The sequence below is a fragment of the Taudactylus pleione genome, unplaced genomic scaffold, assembly GCF_031769625.1.
Source record: "Taudactylus pleione unplaced genomic scaffold, aTauple2 ptg000065l, whole genome shotgun sequence".
NCBI classification, from domain to species: Eukaryota; Metazoa; Chordata; class Amphibia; order Anura; family Myobatrachidae; genus Taudactylus; species Taudactylus pleione.
Window position 1 is genome coordinate 6,140,552 of NW_028284467.1, and position 21,095 is coordinate 6,161,646.

At 47.5% G+C, this 21,095-nt stretch overlaps 1 protein-coding gene across 5 annotated transcripts in view; it reads right to left on the reverse strand.

The window, feature by feature from the left end:
- The window catches only part of B4GALNT1 (beta-1,4-N-acetyl-galactosaminyltransferase 1), a 108,764-nt gene that overhangs the window by 44,588 nt on the left and 43,081 nt on the right, over positions 1–21,095 (reverse strand). For all 5 annotated transcript variants that reach the window (XM_088465915.1, XM_088465912.1, XM_088465914.1 and 2 more), the window contains 2 exons: positions 10,107–10,310; positions 7,164–7,337 (listed from right to left, as the gene is read on the reverse strand). In XM_088465915.1, coding sequence (XP_088322041.1) covers positions 7,164–7,337; positions 10,107–10,309 — 377 coding nt within the window. In that variant the 5' untranslated portion in view covers position 10,310. The remainder of the gene's footprint in view (positions 1–7,163; positions 7,338–10,106; positions 10,311–21,095) is intronic.

Below are 21,095 nucleotides of genomic sequence, written 5' to 3' on the forward strand. Positions count from 1 at the left end.
GCATGCCGGATTGTCCAGCATGCCCGTCCGATGCGATATTTACCGGTAAACTGTCGGCCGCATCGGGCAGTGTATGCCCAGCTGCAGCCGACAGACAGACATTTCCTGTGTTCCTTCCTACGGAAGGAATAGGGAAATGTCTCCTCCCCCGGGGGCGGAGCGCGGATGTCGGGCTAATACACTGTGAGAGAAATCTCACAGTGTATGCCGGCGACATCTGCGGCTGGCAGGCTGCCAGATAAAATGTCTGTCGGTCTGAGAGACATTTTATCTGGCCGTGTATGCCCAGCATTACTCCAATGCATACTTGGCAACTTTTAAATCTTTGCTTCAGGGAGAGTTCCCGGAAGGGAGATGAAGCAAGGGGTGGGGCTGGACACTATGACGTGATTCTCTGAGAATTGTGCCTCTGCACACCCAGTCCTATCCATTTCAATAGGAAGTGGACAGGATACAGGAGGATAATCTACGCTTCCAAGAACTGCTGGGGCTCCCCAAAAATGTAGGAGTCCCCCCAGTTATTCTGTGAGATTAGGAAAGTATGCCCCAATGATTGACAGGCAGACTTTAGAGAGAAGCAGCTGGAGAGCTACAGAAGACAGCCCATAAATGTTTTTTTTAAAATATACGGTAAATTCCCACACACAATAGAAGCACATTATGAAAGATATGAATGCTGCTCTCCCAGCTATTTTAAATCCTGTGTTTCAGGTTTTGTGGCTGTTTTGTGAGCCAGATTAATATTCTAGAAATTGAAATTGACGGTGGTTAGGGCATATTGCTGTAGGGATATGAGACAGCTGGTAAATAGTTAGATGGTGAGAACACTGTAGGGCTTATATATTTCTTTAGATACCTAAAAACATTGAGACATCACCTTTAGTTAGGAAATTAACAGTTCCCTTCCTCTCACCCTATTCTTTTATTTTATTTTCTTTCATCTTTAGGTTACTAATTACTAGGGGTGAGCGGGTTCGGATTTCTGAAATCCGAAACCCCCGAGCCCCCCCGATCCGAGGCCGATCCGAGTCAGGCTCGACTTTTTCCGCCTGACTCGGATCTGAAATCAAGGCAAAACGTCATCATCCCGCCTTCCGGGTCTCGCGGGCTTTGGATCCTATATAAGGTATCCGCGTCAGCGCCATTTTCTCACTCGGCTGTGGACAGTGAAGAGGGAGGGTGGGAGTTAGGGCTGGCTGGGCTGTGTAGTGTAGTGTAGTGTTGTGCTGTGCTGCACTGCTGTTGTCCATAGGGGCTGTGTCCACTCCTTCAAAGTCCATAGGGGCTGGCTGGACTGTGTTGTGCAGTCAGTTGTTCATAGGGGCTGTGTCCACTCCAAAGTCCTGTGCAGTGTCCCAGTCCTAAAGGGGTGCTGTAGTTTTGTCCAGGGGGTGCTCTGTCCATCAGGGGTGCTCCCCGCAAGTGCAAAAAAAATATATATTTTTTCTGTGTTTGTGAATTGTGTGCACTGTGGCTGCACATGCATCAACAAAGGAGCAGCGCCAATCGTGCGCCTGTGTCCCATAAGTAAAAGGCCGGCTGGCTTGTCCGTTAAAGGGTGCTGTAACCCCCAAAGGGCACTCCAAACAAAATAAAAAAATATATTTTATTGTGTTTGTGAATTGTGTGCGCAGTAGCCGCACGTGCATCAACAAAGTAGTGCCCAGCGTACGCCTGTGTCCCATAAATAAAGGGCCGGCTGGATTGACCGCTAAAGGGTGCTGTAACCCCCAAAGGGCACTCCAAACAAAATTAAAAATTTTTTTTTTTCTGTTTGTGAATTGTGTGCACTGTGGCTGCACGTGCATCAACAAAGGAGCAGCGCCAAGCGTGCGCCTGTGTCCCATGTGTAAAGGGCCGGCTGGCTTGTCTGTTAAACGGTGCTGTAACCCCCAAAGTACACTCCAAACAAAATAAAAAAATATTTTCTGTGTTTGTGAATTGTGTGCGCAGTAGCCGCACGTGCATCAACAAAGGAGCAGCGCCAAGCGTGCGCCTGTGTCCCATAAGTAAAGGGCTGGCTGGCTTGTCCGTTAAACGGTGCTGTAACCCCCAAAGTACACTCCAAACAAAATAAATAAATATTTTCTGTGTTTGTGAATTGTGTGCGCAGTAGCCGCACGTGCATCAACAAAGTAGTGCCAAGCGTGCGCCTGTGTCATAAGTAAAGGGCCGGCTGGCTTGTCCGTTAAAGGGTGCTGTAACCCCCAAAGGGCACTCCAAACAAAATAAAAATGTTTTTTCTGTGTTTGTGAATTGTGTGCACTGTGGACGCACGTGCATCAACAAAGGAGCAGCGCCAAGCGTGCGCCTGTGTCCCATAAGTAAAAGGCCAGCTGGCTTGTCCGTTAAAGGGTGCTGTAACACCAAAAGTACACTCCAAACAAAAAAAATATATATTTTCTGTGTTTGTGAATTGTGTGCACTGTGGCTGCACGTGCATCAACAAAGGAGCAGCGCCAAGCGTGTGCCTGTGTCCCATAGGTAAAGGGCCGGCTGGCTTGACCGCTAAATGGTGGTGTAACCCCCAAAGGGCACTCCAAACAAAATAAAAATATATATTTTATTGTGTTTGTGAATTGTGTGCGCAGTAGCCGCACGTGCATCAACAAAGTAGTGCCAAGCGTGCGCCTGTGTCCCATAAATAAAGGGCCGGCTGGATTGACCGCTAAAGGGTGCTGTAACCCCCAAAGGGCACTCCAAACAAAATAAAAAATTTTTTTCTGTGTTTGTGAATTGTGTGCACTGTGGCTGCACGTGCATCAACAAAGGAGCAGCGCCAAGCGTGCGCCTGTGTCCCATAAGTAAAAGGCCGGCTGGCTTGTCCACTAAAAGGTGCTGTAACCTCCAAAGGGCACTCCAAACAAAATAAAAAAATATTTTCTGTGTTTGTGAATTGTGTGCGCAGTAGCCGCATGTGCATCAGCAAAGTAGTGCCAAGCGTGCGCCTGTGTCCCATAAATAAAGGGCCGGCTGGATTGACCGCTAAAGGGTGCTGTAACCCCCAAAGGGCAGTCCAAACAAAATAAAAATTTTTTTTCTGTATTTGTGAATTGTGTGCACTGTGGCTGCACGTGCATCAACAAAAGAGCAGCGCCAAGCGTGCGCCTGTGTCCCATAAGTAATAGGCCGGCTGGCTTGTCCATTAAAGGGTGCTGTAACCCCCAAAGGGCACTCCAAACAAAATAAAAAAAATATTTTCTGTGTTTGTGAATTGTGTGGGCTGTAGCTGCACGTGCATCAACAAAGGAGCAGCGCCAAGCGTGCGCCTGTGTCCCATAAGTAAAGGGCCGGCTGGCTCATTTCTTAAAGGGTGGTGTAACCCACAAAGTGCACTAGTCTCCAACAAAAATAAAAAATTATTTTCTGTGTTTGTGTGCGCCTTAGCCGCACGTATATATCAATATAACATAAATGGAGGACCTAACTTTCTCCGATAAAAATAAAATAGGGAAAGATCACGAAACCACTTCCTCCTAGTGCTGAAGCTGCTGCCACTAGTCATGACATAGACGATAACATACCATCAACGTCGTCTGCTAAGGCTGATGCCCAATGTCATAGTAGAGGGCACATACAATCCCAAATGACAAAGTTCAGGAAAATGACCTTGAAAAAAATATTTAAATCATCTGAAGAGAAACGTAAACTTGCCAATATGCCATTTACGACACGGAGTGGCAAGGAATGGCTAAGGTCTTTCCCTATGTTCATGACTAGTGGTTCAGCTTCACATGACGATGGAAGCCCTCCTCTCACTACAAAAATCAAAAGAGTTAAGCTGGCAAAAGCACAGCGAAGAACTGTGCGTTCTAGGAAGATATCACAAATCCCCAAGGAGAGTCCAAGTGTGGTGGTGGTTGCGATGCCTGACCTTCCCAGCACTGGACGGGAAGAGGTGGCTCTTTCCACCATTTGCACGCCCCCTGCAAGTGCTGAAAGGAGCACCCACAGTCCACTTGCTGACATGCAAATTGAAGATGTCACTGTTGAAGTACAACAGGATGAGGATACTGGTGTAGCTGGCGCTGAGGAGGAAGTTGGCGAGGAGGATGGTGATGTGGTTTGTTTAAATCAGGCTCCGGGGGAAACGGTTGTTGTCCGTGGGATGAAAAAGCCCATCACGGTCATGCGTGGGCAGAAGACCAAACATTCCACCTCTTTGGTCTGGCAATATTTCTATCCAAATCCGGACAACAACTGTCTTGCCATATATACCATATGTAAAGGTGAAATAAGTAGGGGTAGGGACGTTAACCACCTAGGAACATCCTCCCTTATACGGCACCTGCAGCACGTTCATAAAAAGTTACTGTCAGGTTCAGAAACTTTGGCTAAGACCGTAAGGGGTCCATGGACACCTAAATCCCGTTGTCCTGTTGTATCCAAGCGCCTGCAAACCACACCGTCAACTCCCTCCTCGTCAATTTCCTCCTTAGTCAGGATCGGAAGTAGTCCTGCAGGCCATGTCACTGGCATGACTGACTCTCCTATCTGGGATTCCTCCGGAGGATCCTGCATTGCTACACCTCCTGCTACCGCTGCTGCTTGGAGTCGTTCATCATCCCAGAGAGGAAGTAGGAACACCACTACTTTTACTAAACAATTGACCCTCCAACAGTCCTTAGCGAGGAGGATGAAGTACGACAGCAGTCATCCTGAAGCAAAACGTATAACTGGGGCCTTGACTGCTATGTTGGTGTTAGACGTGCGTCTGGTATCCGCCCATTAGTGCAGGAGGATTTAGACAATTGATGGAGGTAGTGTGTCCCTGGTTCCAAATCCCGTCTAGATTCCACTTCACTAGGCAGGCGATACCGAGACTGTACAGAAACGTCAGAAAAAGTGTCCTCAGTGTCCTGAAAAATGCCGTTGTACCCAATGTCCACTTAACCACGGACATGTGGACAAGTGGAACAGGGCAGACTAAGGACTATATGACTGTGACAGCCCACTGGGTAGATGTATCACCTTACGCAGCAACAGCAGCAGCGTCACCAGTAGCAGCATCTCAGAAACGCCAGCTCGTTCCAAGGCAGGCTACGCTGTGTATCACCGGTTTCAGTAAGAGGCACACCGCCGACAACCTCTTAGAGAAACTGAGGGAAATCATCGCCCAGTGGCTTACCCCACTTAGACTCTCCTGGGGATTTGTGATATCTGACAACGCCACCAATATTGTGCGGGCATTACATCTGGGCAAATTCCAGCACATCCCATGTTTTGCTCACACAATAAACTTGGTGGTGCAGAATTTTCTGAAAAGCGACAGGGGCGTGCAGGAGACGCTTTGGGTGGCCCGTAAAATTTCTGGCCACTTTCGCCATTCAGCGACTGCGTGCCGAAGACTGGAGCGCCAGCAAACACTCTTGAACCTGCCCCGCCATCACCTGAAGCAAGAGGTTGTGACACGGTGGAACTCAACCCTCTATATGATTCAAAGGATGGAGCAGCAAAAGGCCATTCAAGCCTATACATCCACCTATGACATAGGCAAAGGAGGGGGTATGCACCTGACTCAAGCGCAGTGGAGAATGATTTCCGTGTTGTGCAAGGTTCTCCAGCCCTTTGAACTTGCCACATGTGAAGTCAGTTCAGACACTGCCAGCTTGAGTCAGGTCATTCCCCTCATCAGGCTTTTGCAGAAGCAGCTGGAGAAAGTGAAGGAGGAGCTAAGACGGAGCCATTCCGCTCGGCATGTGGGACTTGTGGATGAAGCCCTTCATTCGCTTTGCCAGGATTCCAGGGTGGTCAATCTGTTGAAATCAGACCACTAAATTTTGGCCACCGTGCTCGATCCTAGGCCTGCACATCCCTAATTCATACAAACCCTGGCTGTTCCCATCTCCAAAGTGATGTAATATACAAAAAGCCACCCTCCTAACCAGTTTTGAACAGAGTAATTTTGTCACGGCACTAGGGGTTTATGTGCTTGATTGTGAATGAAGCTGGATGGCGTAATAATGCTTTTCCTCATGCAGGCGACTAGGAGAAGCAGAGGACTGATATTGCAGAGTGATTAGCAGCACAGTTATTGAGAACAGGTGCAGGTTAGCAGGATAGGCTATGGCTGAAGCAGTAAGTAGGATATCTTGGAGCAGGCTGCAATTATACTAGAATGGGGTGCCAGGAACACAACTGAAGCAGGCTGCAAGAAGCAGTGGTATTAAGTGCTGGAGCACTAATGGAGCAAGTTGCAGTGATATATGCTGTGAAGCAATATTGGAGCAGGTTTGTTGGATTATACTGGAGAGAAATGCTATAAAGCAATTATTAGAGCAGGTATGCTGAAACACACTGATGCAAAATGCTGTGAAGCAATACTGGTGCAGGAGTTGTGGAACACCCTGACGCAGACTGCTGTGAAGCAATACTGGAGCAGAAACTGAACCAGGAGCCAGGCTACTGATCCTCAGAGAAAGACTAGTAATGTCAGCAGTTCCTGGTTTAAATAGGGCACCCTGAGTGCTAATAGGCTGGGTGAGACATGTGCTGGGAGATAGTTAGACAAAATGGTTCATGTGATACAGTCCAAGATGGCAGCGCTCATGATGCAGAACAGCAGCAACTGCCAGGAGTAGAACGCCAGCCACATTTACAGATAAGTGTCCACAGGTCTCAGGGGTGACTTAGGAGGCCAGTGGTGACACAGATGGCAGTAAGGTGACACTACCATACCCAGTAATGGGGACCTGTACCCCAATGTGTGACAAAATTGAGTTATATAAATTATTTCAGCATTACATGGGCTTTGCTTTACAGTATATTAAAGAGTATGTACATTTTTTCTACAAACCTTTCTAGGTAGGAGCATCTCCCTGAACCTATTACAAGAATGCAATTATGTGGCCTGCAGTGTCCTGTGCACTGCCAGCCAGAAGGGGAGAGTGCAGTCAGTGCTTCTGGACCGGACTGACAGAGCTCCTTAATGGATAAGCTGTTACACATGTTTAATCAGGAGCATCACCCATTATTCACATCCTGGGCCTGATTCAGAGATGTAAGCTAATGCCACATTGTACATGGGGAGAAGAAGGCCTACATATCAGGGTTTGTACAATGTTACAACCCCTGATATACTTATGCGCAATGTGCATACATATGTTTATTTGCATTCATAGTGAATGTTATAATAATATACTTGATAATGATGATGATGTTACCTTCTCTTGAATTTGTTATATTCCAACTCTCTCCTCCTAATGGTTTCGTCAGTCAATGATTGGTTGACACCTGCAGCAAAGTTTACCGCATAAGGTTTTCCCATGAGTTCCTGTCTGAAGGGAATGTCCAGAGTTGGCTCCACTACACATTTGCAGTTGTTCTTTGGCAAGTGTCTATGAAATAATACAATAACAATACTGGTTACACATTCAGACATTATTCATTCACTCCAGATTTGTATCACAATTACTGTCAGAGCAATTTGTGCAAGTTTGTATACTCGTCCACTGGCTACTTTAATCATAGTTATTTCTGTGCAATAGTATGATTGAATATATTAGCATGAAATGCATAATTTGTTAACATTTGTATTGTTGTTTTACTTACTGTACACGAAAGATAAAATAGCTTATTGTCATCTACACATTCAATTTATCAAATTAATATCAATATCAGGTAACATTTAACTTGATATATTTATTGTTTTAAGTTTGTTTCTTATCTTGTCACCTTTCTATATATTTGGATTCTGTTAGTAATTTTCTGATTGGCTATACATTTTCCAGAGCATTAATAAGAGTCTGAACATATCAACATACGTTGACACAAACATGAACAGTTTCTGTACAATAATACAATAGGATGCCTGTCCGCTTTCAAGACTCTTTTTTGTTGCCAGGTACACACAAGACGATATGTCATCCGATCCGCATATCGTCCACATCGGTCAGTGTGTACCAGCTCCCACGCGTCGTCAGTAACATCGCCTGTTGGGCCACCATACATGTCCGGCAGGCGATATCGACAGCGGAGCCATGCTGCTGATTGAAGCATGGCCCCCGCTGTTGCGCCATTGCTCCTGGCATCTGCAAGTGTGTACGCAGATGCGGATGCAGGCACCTGGCTGGGACCTGTCGTTAACGAGGTCGGTATACACTAAACATCGTCTAGTGTGTACCGGCCTTTAAATGTCTCTGAATAATCCCTTTAGACATCACTGACTCTATAGGGGGAGATCTATAAGACTTTCTAAGAAGGACACTTTGAAATATTGGCCAGGGCCATAACTAGGAGTGTGAGACCGCAGGGCTCTGTGGGCAGCATTGTCGCTGCCCCATGGTCCTTGCTTCTGACAAGCAGGGGGCCTGGAACGGCACCCTGCAGCTAGGATCAGCCTTGTAGTGCTGCCCACTGATTCCTTTGGACGCTCCAGACAGGCACTCTGCAGTCTTTACACCAGATCGGAGTGTCTCCAGAACACTCCGATCAGTACAGCACTTACCACAACTGGTGGCACCGCCCCCTCTGCACAATGTAATGATATCATGTGCGCAACATCATTACATCATGCGCTCAGGGGACTGGGGCTGGCACAGGACGCTGTTGAGTCCTGTTACGGCAGGGATTTGGCCCATACTAATGAATCAGATTTTAGCTATCATTTTACAGTATGTACTAGACCAGTGGTTCTCAAACTCGGTCCTCAGGACAACCCACACAGTTCATGTTTTGCAGGTCACCCAGGAGGTGCACAGGTGCATCCATTACTCACTGACACATATTAAAAGATCCACAGATGGAGATAATGATTTCACTTGTGATTCTGTGAGGAGACCTGGAAAACATTCACTGTTTGGGGTCCTGAGTACCGAGTTTGAGAACCTGTGTACTAGCTCATAGGTTCTCAAACTCGGTCCTCAGGACCCCAAAAAGTTCATGATTTTCCAGATCTCTTCGCAGAATCACAAGTGAAATAATTAACTCCACCTGAGGATCTTTTAAAATGTCTCAGCGAGTAATGACTACACCTGTGCACCTCCTGGGTGACCTGGAAAATGTGACCAGTTTGGGGTCTTGAGGACCGAGTTTGAGAATCATTGTACCAAATAAATGATAGCTAAAAGCTGATTGGTTGCTATGGAGCATCACCTCCTCTTGTCCTCTTAAGAAGGTTTGATAAAGCTGTCCCAATCTTACCCTACAGCACAGCCTAGTCTTAGGAATCATTGACCATGTTACTGGCATTATTGTGGTCCCAACTATCCTGGCACCTTCCTGAAGAGACTTGTGTGTACCAGTCTTCAGTTTGTAATCACAATAGCATGGAGACCCTAAGCTCATGACAGTGTTCACTCTAGGTCCGGCGCCGGACCTTGAAAGAGCATTACAGCGCGTGCTCAAAAAGTGTATTTAAGACGTGCCTACTTTCATCACTTTTGGGGGCGTGCCTGGCACTTAGGGACATGCCAGGCTGCCCCCAAGCTCTCCTCTCTATGTGAATAGATACCATTCACATGCGCACAGCATTATTCACTGGTGGTGATCGCTGCACTGCTGTTTTTCCCACTCGCGGGACACTGCGGCCCTCCATGTTGATTTAGCGGGGTGCCGCCATTTTGAAATAAGGCAGGGAGCGGCACCCATTAAAACAGCCTAGCAGGAACGCTTTGTGATGTATCTGCCGTCAGCTGGTCTGCAAGAGATTATGCTTCAAATTACGATAGAGTTTGTTGTCCTGGCATATAACATTTATGACATATAACATATGTCATAATGCACTAAGCCTTTGAAAGTGATAAAGTGGAGAGATAAGTGGGCGGAGATAGAGTACAAACCAATCAGCTCCTGTCACTTTACAGGCTGTTGAAAAATAACAGTTAGGAGCTGATTGGTTGGTTCTTTATCTCTTTCCACTTTATCTATCTCCAAGCCTTAGTACATATACGCCAAAGTACCAACCAATCAGTTTCTAACTGTCATTTTTTCAAACACAGCCTGTAAACTGACAGTTAGGAGATGATTGGTTGATGCTTTATCACACAGCCTGTAAACTGACATTTAGGAGCTGATTGGTTGATGCTTTATCACTCTCTAAGGCATCTCCTCCACAATCTGAAAAAAATAGAAGCAAATGAATATTTAATGAATATTTAGGTACATACTCTAAAACTTCATTTTTCCATTTCAAGGATATGTGAGAGTATTTATCAAGTGGTTGCAATATACTATTATCCAGCACATCCACAGGAGAGTCTCTACTCCAGACCGCTACCACTTTGTCAGACTTGTTCCACATGTGAAAGCAGATGAAGCTCATTGGCACGAGCACTACCAGTACAAAGCACAGCTTTCTGGTGCCACGCATTCTGAAAATAAACACACAAATACCAGGCTGTTAGTACACAAGAGTGAAGGAGGCAAGCACGCTAAGAACTTACTTATCAGATTTGCAGGGAAGGGAATGGCTGAATGGTATACTGTAGAAACAGCCCACTTACACAGTTGAGTCACATTATTATGACCACCTCCTACATTTGACGTCGGCAACGTGTAGCCCATGAAGTACGTCACATGCTGTGCGCTGGCTTGGTGGGTATATAAGGTGTGCGATAAGCCGTCTGCACACATATCACTTGTTCCTGTCATGGGTAAAAGAGGATATTTATCTGAGTTGCAAAAAGGGATGATTATTGGCCCTCATTCAGAGCCGCTCGTTAGCGGCAGTACGCTCGTTCCGAGCGATGTTTGCACATCTGCGCATGCGTACGGTTTTTAGTACGCATGCGCGCACCAGTCAGTGCGGCCGAAAATCGTTTGTACGCTATATAGCGAGTGCCTGCTATTTTGAGTGACAGAATGAGGCGTATGTGGGTGGTAACAGGGGAAGGTGCTTGAAAATGGGGAGTGGAGATCCGAACGCAGGCGTGCTTAAAGGTCAAAACGGGCGTTTTATGGGTGTGTATATTTAAAACAGCAGCGTCATTGACCACGTCACTGGGTTATTTTATAGCCAGAACTGCTCGCAAATTTGTGGTAGCAAACACCAACCACAAGAATAGCGAGCAGTTCATACGCTGGTCGATGTACTCGATTAATCTAATAAATAGCGGACATGACGTATGGTGCGAGCGGCCAGGGGGCGTTTTTAACAAATAAACGAGCGTATGTTTTGCTCGTTCGTTCAGACTTAGAGGTGTGAACAGACTGCAATGTGCGTACGGATCATTTGAATAGCCACCCCTTGTTTTTAAACGAACGACCGCAAATAGCGAACGGCTCTGAATGAGGGCCATTGACTTTTAGGCCAAGGGTTGCAGTCAGTGGAGGCTCCAGAGGGGATGCAGTCAGGCCACCGGTCACAATCCTGACAGTGTAATCCCAGCAAGGGATCTAACATAGGCGTCGAAAAACTGACGCCTATGTTAATCCCGACGCCGGGACCCAGACTGGACGCTGGACCGATCGTCTAACGCCAGGGGTAAGTATCCACGTAGCCAGGGATGGGGGGGGTCAGGCTTATGGATCCCTGGGGGGACCTTGGGTTAGGCACCCCCCCATGGAGGGTTAGGCTAGGGGAAGGTGGGGTTAGGGTCAGGCACCCCCCTTGGAGGGTTAGCTTTAGGGTGCGGGGAGCTCAGGGAGGACAGAAACCTCCCGTGGAGCAGAAGGGCATTCTGGGTTTAGGCACTCCTGGGGGGAGGTTAGGGTTGGGCACTAGGGGGGGGGTTAGCTTTTGGCACCCCTAAGGGTTAGGGGGGGAGAGGGGAGGGTTAGGTACTTTACTTACTTCTGTCTCGATCTGCGCTGTTCGGCTGCCGGTGTCGGGATTTCGACCGCCGGGCTCTCGTCTGGCAGTCATTCATACCGATTCTGCTCCAGACGTGAGGCTGCAGCACAGTCCAAAATTCAATTAGGGGAGCTACACCAACTGCCAGTGAGTCCTGGCCGGTGATGTTTGACAACGTTTGAAAAGGCAGTTGGTGTGGCTCCTCTATTTGCATTTTGGACTGCGCTACAGTCCTACCTTTAGAGCCGCTACTGGTAGCAGTATTTCTGAAACAGTGTAGTTTATGAATTGTTTGCGTGCTGCTGTGGTGAAGTGACTGGACAAATGGCACCATTGCGAATAACCAATATGGAAACTGAGGAGCACCATGTGCCATTGATGTGAGAGGTGGACATCGGCTACGAAGGTGCGTGAGGGCCGACCGACACGCTACAGTAAGCAGCTCACCATCAAAATGAACCTGGGGGCCACCAGACATGTGTCTACAATGACAGTTCAGCAAACCCTGCTGCGTATGGGGCTCTGAAGCAAACGGATGTTCACTGCACCTATGTTAACGAAGGTGCATTGGCGGAAAAGGCTTCAATTTTCACGCTTGTATCAGAATTGGACCTCCGCTGATTGTCGATGGCTTGCCTTCTCTGATGAGCCACGTTATCTGCTTCATCAAACGGATGGACGTTGGTGTGTCAAAAGGGAAACATTGGGGGAACAAACACTTTGCAACCTGGTGGTGGCAGTGAACACAAGCTGGTGGTGGCAGTGTTATGGTCTGGGGAATGTTTTCATGACTTTCTCTGGGCCCACTCATAGAAGGCACCCTCAGCCTGATTGTCTTCCCTGAGGTGGGTGGAATCTTCCAGCAAGACAATGCAACACAGCTAGAAATGTCCGACAGTAGTTGGACGAGCACGACCAAAACCTCCAAGTACTTCCCTGGCCCCATAATTCCCTGGACTTGAACTCAATTGAGCATCTGTGGAACCACCTCGATCGTTGTGTTCGCTCTATGGATAATCCACTACGCACCCTCCAGCAGCTGTGGGATGCACTGCAGTCAGCATGGCTCCAGATACCTGTGCCAACCTGCCAGCACCTTATTGAGTCACTCACAGCCCGTCTAGCTGCTGTCTGTGCCGCACATGGCGGTTACTCTGGCTATTAGCTGGTGGTCATAATAATGTGATTCGACTCTGTATTTATGTTATTTTGAACAATTGTTGCCTTGCATTCAGATATTGAGGGCAATGATCACTCCATACACACATACCAGGCAATTTTATCACAGCACCTATAACATGTGGCTAAGTTACATGGTATCAGTGTCCCCTTCCAGCAATTTACAGAGCAGGCTCTCCCATACGGCCACAGTGCCAAACGTCTGCAGTTGTGAAAATGTATGGGGAGAATGCATGTACATTTATGAATATCAGAAGATGCCTTTACTGCAATGCAATGTTTATTTAAAGGTTCTTTATGAAAAGCAGAAGAGCTATGGTGGACTTTTAATATCAAACAGTATTATAGTGCACACCATTCTAGGTAGCTATTTACCAAAAAATGCAGAAGCAAAAGAACATACACATAAGCCATTAACCATCCATTAACTGGCTTAAACATAACAGAACATTCTATGTTCTATTTATTACTCTTTCAATGCCATATATATTTACAGTACTACAAGGTTTCACATACGATAAATCATTTACACGAAGAGAGTTAAACTGTGAACTGATAAGACGAAGATAGATTGCAGGGCAATGAACTGTATGGTATGTCTTGCTTTATTAAAATAATCTATACATCTTCCCCCCCCCAGCTTTTAACTTCAACAGGTATAGTACAAAATGTTGAGATTCAGAATGTTGACAACAGAATGTCATTATGTTCTGAATGTTGACATTCAGGATGTTGACATGGACAGGAGGTTGGCATTTCAAATGTCGACATTTACATTGTTGACACTGACATAATGTTGATATTATGAATGTCAACAGTCGGCATGTCGATCATGCAGTTTTCGACAGACATCTTAATTACTCTAAACCTAGCTGCAGCCTAACGCTAATCCTAAACCTAACCCTAAAATTGGCTAAAACCGTTCATTGACATTCTATCTATCGACATTCACAATGTCAACATTATGATGAAGTCGACATTCTAAGGGGCCTATTTATCAACTGGTTTTATCATACACAACGAGTGATAAAACATGCTGCGTATGATAAATGGTGCTCCAGCCAATCAGCTCCCAACTGTCATTTTTCATACGCAACAAGTTTTATCACGCGTATGATAAAACTCGTTGATAGACTCCTAAATGTCGACATGTGGAATGTCTGCATTCTGTCTATGTTGACATTCTGAATGCCCACATTCATACCATGTCAACATTCTGGTGTCAACATTCAGAATGTCGACATGATGAGCATATAACCCTTTAACACGAGCTGTGAGTTCATATTTGAATTAACTGATAATTATTATCTGCATGGTGAATACAGTTTCCTTGCCACATATGTCAGCAATCCCTCCTGTCTTCCTTGCTGCTCTCTTTATTTTTTTCTTATAGTTGAGTGGGGTTAAATGGATGAATGCTCTTTTATAAGGAGGCTTGGCCAGGAAATGTGTGTGTACCTCAGAATGCAATAATTTATTAGATGACAGTGTATGAATGTTATGATGTGAGACCCAGGCAATTTCCCAGTAATATTTTCCTCAGCCATTCTGTAAACACTTGCATGTCACAATAGTTCAACCTGCTATCATACCTTTACTCAGAGCTGTAACTAGACTTTTTGGTGCCCTGTGCCAGAAAGAGCATTGGCGACCCCCTCATTTTTCAAAGGGACATAATGTACCCAAAAAATGGCCATGGCTTCATGGGGAAGGGCCAGGGAAGAGATAGGGGAGGCCAGGAGAGGCTGGGGATGAAATAAGAGGAAGCTACAAGCAAGAATGATAATAAACAGAAATTTGACAGCCCCAAACAGCGCCCCCTGACCTGTGGTGCCCTGTGCGATGGCACCGGCCGCACTACCCTAGCTACGGCCCTGCCTTTACTTATCCGTTTGCATCTTCTGCTGACGTGCACAAATAGTTGAGAAGTTTTTAGCCATAATTATGTGTATGCTCTGATATTTATAAAACAGCACAAGAGCTATGTGTTATAACATATAATCTTCTCTATATAAATTTAAAATAAAGTCCACGGTTTAGGGGTCTGTCTGTTCATTTGGGCTAATTTCTTAAACCTCTGGACGGATTTTGATGCGGTTTTCACTAATCTATACAGCATTGGTCGAGGAAGGTTTAAGTGTATGAACCATTCATCTGTGACAAAAGGGAGATGAGCAGTGACGATTTTAGTGAAGCAAGTCACAGACAAAAATCTTGCACCACGCTGCTGTATATGAGCTGGTCAATGTGCTGAAACAGATAGAGAGCATCTGAAACTGAGGCCTGGAATGAAGCAAGTCACAGAAAAAACTGTTGTGCCGTGTGAGTAACTGACTGTTGCTGCAGGGCCTCTTGATTAATTAAATCATTTGTTTCCTGATGTGCCATGTTGGAAGTTAAATTGCCACGTGTTTGTGCCGCTCACTGCTGTCGCTTAGCTTAGTCAGCCAGCTAGCTCGGTGCAACCTTTTGGCCTAAACTGGATGAAAACAATATTATGAGCTGTAAGGTGGTCAAAATTGACTGGAAATATGTGGAAATTAATGTTATTGAAGTTAATAATACTGTAGGAACAAAAAAGGCTCAAATTATGTGATTTTAGCTTTTTTGTAAATTTTTGGAAAAAAATCCAAAAACAAAACCAGTCACGGAGATGTGGCAAAACCAAAACCGGATGACGAATTAGAACCAAAACCGACTACGAAGGTGCTGGTCTTCTCCCAAGCTCTCCTTTAATGTGAATAGATGCCGTCGCATGCGCATGGCATCTATTAACGCGGCGGTAGAACGACCTATGTGGCCAATGTGTTTTAGCAGGGCGTTACTAAAAGGGGAGGGACAATTTTGCCCTTTAAATATCAGGCAGGCAGCAGTACCCTGCAAATACAGCCTAGCGTGAACACTTTTTTTATCAATGCCACTTGTCATGTTTCCAGGGCGACATTGTACTGATATTCAGAAATTCGGTAACCCGGATGGACTGGCCAGCCCAGAGGCCAGATCTAAACCCCACTGAGAACCTCTGGGATGAATTGGAGCGACGGTACATTCTAGCCGACTCTGCCTTCTTCTTGGTCACTGTACTTAAGGCAGAATGGCAAAACATACTGCCGGCCGTTGTCCAGGTATTTGGGAACAGTTTGCCAAGAAGGGTGTCTGCAGTAATTACTGCAGATGGTGGACCTACAAAGTACTGACGTCAACTTGCTGTCAGTGTCCAATAACTTCTGTCTACATAGTGTATAATGATAGCCCAACATCCCTGAATTTTATAAAAATAGCTAATGGTGGTTGCAATGTGCCGTTACAGAACCACATTACACCATTGCTCAGAAATAAATCACCCCAATAAGCCCAGGGGTTCCGCTTTTGGCACACAATGACGCCATTTAAAATAATTAGGTATTACACAAAACACAGTTCTGCTCAAAGAGAAGCAAAGATAACACTCTCCACCGCAGAGATGGCACTCTCCACTGCAGAGATGGCACTCTCCACCGCAGAGATGGCACTCTCCACTGCAGAGAAGGCACTCCCCACCGCAGAAGCAGCACTCTCCACCGCAGAGGCTGCACCCTCCACCGCAGAGGCTGCACTCCCCACCGCAGAGAAGGCACTCTCCAACGCAGAGATAGCACTCTCCACCGCAGGGAATTGTTGCTCCTGTCGGGCGCGATCAGCTGCGGCGCATCATTTCATCTCGTTGCCCCAGGGGGGGTGCGAGCTGAAATGGGGGAAAAGTTACCTGTTTTGTTTGGTCGCCCAAACAGTACTTTTCGCCATCGCGCCCAGCACTTTGGTTGGAGGTAGCCATTTTACGCTTCTAAACCTGACCACTATGGGCGTGATCAGCGCGAAAATGAGCATCAATTGAAGAGCGCCCAACGATCTCCTGTCACTTTAGATGGGAGAACCCGGAGCGCGAAAACAATTGAATACCGCCCATTATCATACACTCAACAGTTCTGATTTGGGCAGTTGGAAAGTTGGGATGAGTGTTGTAAACAATCTCCCTTTTACAGCTGGTTTGTATAGCAGAGTAGCAATAAATATGTGCCGCATGTGGCAATGCTTGTGTGGTTGGAGAGGAAGTGGCTAAGGGGCAGCTTAGTGGATCACAAGCCACAATCATGATGCGGCCATGCTCCTCATCCCAAGATCTGAAATGTTTGGTGATATATAGCACTGATATCATTATTACAGGATGAGTCTCCCATATCCAAAATGCTTGGACCCAGGGGTATTTTGGATAACGGAATATTCTGTATTTTGGAATAATTGCATACCATAATGAGATATTTTTGGAATAGGACCCAAATATACACACAGAATGCATTTATGTGTTATATGCACCTTCTACACACAGCCTGCAGGTCATTTTATACAATATACTCAATAATTTTGTGGTTCAAACAAAGTTTGAGTACAGAATGAAAGTCATTTATGTTTCATATTCACCTTATACACACAGCCTGAAGGTAATTTTATACAATATTTTTAATAATTGTGTGCCTTAGACAAAGTTTGTGTACACTGAACCATCAAAAAATATGAGATATGGTAAGAACTTACCCTTGTTATCTCTATTTCTATGAAGTCCATAGGGTTCCACAGGATACCTTGGGTATAGGTGTGACGTCAGTCGCTGGGCACCATAGAGTTAAGCTTTTCAGCCTCCCAGGATGCACTAGGGTCCTATACCCCGCCCCCGAGCCAAGGCACCTCAGTTAGTTATCAAGCCATAGGCCGGAGGAGGAGAAGGCAGAGAGAGAAAAAAGATCTGGACACATACAAGAATCACATTCTCACCAGAGGGAGACGGAAAACCGGTGACCAGAGCAAAGCCCATCTGCAGCACAGGTGCGACAGGGCGAGAGTCCTGTGGAACCCTATGGACTTCGTAGAAATAGAGATAACAAGGGTAAGTTCTTACCATATCTCATATTTTCTACTTCAGGGTCCATAGGGTATCCACAGGATACCTTGGGGATGTCCCAAAGCAGTATCCTTTAAGGGTGGGGACGCTCCTGTGCAGAAAGGAGAATCCGCCGCCCGAAGGAAGCATCCTGAGAGGCGAAGGTGTCAAACCTGTAATACCTCACGAAGGTATGGACAGAGGACCACGTAGCAGCCTTGCAGATCTGAACTGCCGAGGCACCACGTCGAGCTGCCCACGAAAGACCCACAGACCTAGTGGAATGAGCCTTCAGAGAAGGAGGGACCTTCATGAAGATAAGCTTCAGAAATAGCCATACGGATCCAGGCTGCCAAAGTTTGCTTTGAAGCAGGCCAACCCTTTTTACGGAAGCCATAGAGGACAAACAAAGCATCCGACTTCCTAAACGAAGAAGTGCGGTCAACATAAGTCCTTAAGGCCCGCACAACATCCAAAGAGGCCTCACCCACGGAAAGACCCGGTGAGTTAAAGGCCGGAACAACGATTTCCTCGTTAACATGAAACTGGGAAACAACTTTGGGAAGAAACTCGGGCCGAGTGCGGAGCACTGCCCTGTACCCATGAAAAACCAAGAAAGGGGGTCTACAAGAAAGAGCCCCTAACTCAGAAACACGTCTGGCCGAAGCAATGGCCAGAAGGAAAACAGTCTTAGCTGTTAGCTATTTAAGATCCACTGAGCCCAGTGGTTCAAACGGCGGTCCTTGGAGAGCCCTCAGGACCACAGCCAAATCCCAAGGCGCCACAGGTGGAACAAAGGGCGGCTGAATGCGGAGAACACCTTGCATAAAGGTGCGCACATCCGGGATTGTAGCAATCCTACGGTGAAACCAGACAGATAGGGCCGAAACCTGTACCTTCAAAGAAGCAAGGCGAAGCCCATGATCTAGTCCCGCTTGCAGGAAGGCGAGAATCCGAGACAGACGAAACTCCCGCGGTGCATAACCTCTCGGTCGACACCACTGGAAGAACGTATGCCACACGCGATGGTATATCCTCGCGGAAGACGGTTTCCGAGCTCGTAACATGGTACGCACCACAGAGCTGGAAAACCCCCGGGACCTCAGCATGGCCGTCTCAACAGCCACGCCGTCAAAGACAGCCGAGTCAGGTCCGGGTGAAGGCAAGGACCCTGAGACAGAAGGTCCGGTCGTAGCGGCAACCGCAGAGGACTGTCCACGGACAGACCCTGAAGGTCTGAGAACCAGTGCCGATTCGGCCAAGTGGGAGCTATCAACAGGAGCGTCCCTCCTTCCTGTTTGAATTTCCGGATTACCCGTGGAAGAAGGGAGACCGGAGGGAACAGGTATGCGAACTGGAACGTCCACCGGACGGACAGAGCATCCACCAGAGACGCCCCTTCGTCTCTTGTGCGAGACCCGTACACCGGCAACTTGTTGTTGTGCCGGGACGCCATGAGGTCGATCTCTGGAAGACCCCACCTGTCCACAAGCAGTTGAAAAACGTCCGGGTGCAGGGACCATTCCCCCGGATGAACGTCCTGGCGACTTAGAAAGTCCGCCACCCAATTTAGAACTCCCGGGATGAAGACCGCTGATATGGCCGGAAGATTGCGCTCCGCCCAAACCAAGATCCGAGAGACCTCTACGAGAGCCGCCCGACTGCGAGTTCCTCCTTGCCTGTTTATGTAGGCCACGGTGGTAGCGTTGTCCGACTGGACCTGCACCGGGTGACCCTGGAGAAACCGCTGTGCCTGCTGGAGAGCATTGAAGACCGCACGGAGTTCCAAGATATTTATTGGAAGCTCCGCTTCTGTCGGCGTCCACCTGCCCTGGAACAAGTGTGGACCCGAAACTGCTCCCCAGCCCCGAAGACTGGCGTCCGTTGTCAACAGGACCCAATTTGGAACCCAGAACGGACGTCCCTTGTTGAGGTGGGTCGTCTGTAACCACCACGCAAGGGACAGGCAAACCTCCGGGGTGATCACAATCGTCTGGGACTTCAGAGACTGAGGCAGGCCGTTCCACTTGGACAGGATCAGGTGCTGCAGAGGTCTGGAGTGAAACTGGGCATATTCCACCATGTCGAACACCGACACCATGGAGCCCAGTAACCTCATCGCCGAGTGTAGGGACACCCGGCGGCTGTGCAGACAACTGCGCTTGACTGTAAAGCAGAGATCTTGTCCTCCGTCACGAAGATCCTTTGCTGTCCCGAGTCCAATAAGGCTCCAAGATGCAGAATCCTCCGAGACGGGATTAGAGTGGACTTCTGCCACTTGATTAGCCAGCCGTGCCATTGCAGCAGTGCAATGGTCAGGTCCAAGTGGCGTAACAGGAGCTCTGGAGATCCTGCCACCAATAACAGGTCGTCCAAGTACGGCAACATGCGGACTCCCTGCAGCCGCAGAGAAGCCGCCATGACTGCCATCACCTTGGTGAAAACACGTGGTGCTGTCGCCAGGCCAAAAGGTAACACCCGAAACTGGAAGTGGTCGCTGCGGATTGCAAACCTGAGGAACTGTTGATGGCGCAAAAGAATAGGGACATGCAGGTAAGCGTCCTGTATGTCCAATGACACCATGTAGTCCCCAGGTTCCAGCGCCAGAATGATGGACCGTAGGGTCTCCATCCGAAACTTTGGGACCCGCAAAGACTTGTTGAGTGCTTTGAGGTTGAGAATCGGACGATATGACCCATTGGGTTTCTGTTACAAAAATAGATTTGAATAGAAACCCTGGCCCCTCTGGGAGAATGGAACAGGCACTATAACTCCAGCCTGGAGCATAGTGTGCAATACCTTCCGCAGCTCCGTAGCCTTGTTCCGGTCTGATGGTAGACCCGTGGTGAAGAATCGAGCCGGGGGTCTGTGCCGGAAGGAGAGGGCGTATCCGTGGGAAACCACCTCCAGAACCCAAGTGTCTGTCGTAGTGGCCGACCAACACTGGGCGAACTGCAGCAGGCGGCCTCCCACCCTGGGATCCCCCAAAGGGAGGCCAGGACCGTCAGGCCGCAGGCTTGTCATCTGGCTTGGGGGCCGGACGTCTGGTACTCCATGCCTGCTTCCGGGGCTTGGCCGATTTCTTAGGACCAGCCTGTCGAGGAAATGACTGTGGTTTGGGCCTGCCCTGGGCCCTAGATGACCGAAAGGACGATGGTCCAGAACCAGAAGGAGCAGCGGCCGACGGGAGACAAGCCGATTTGGCTGCCGCCAGCGTGGCCACAATCTTATCCAGATCCGGACCGAAGAGAACTTCTCCGGTAAACGGCA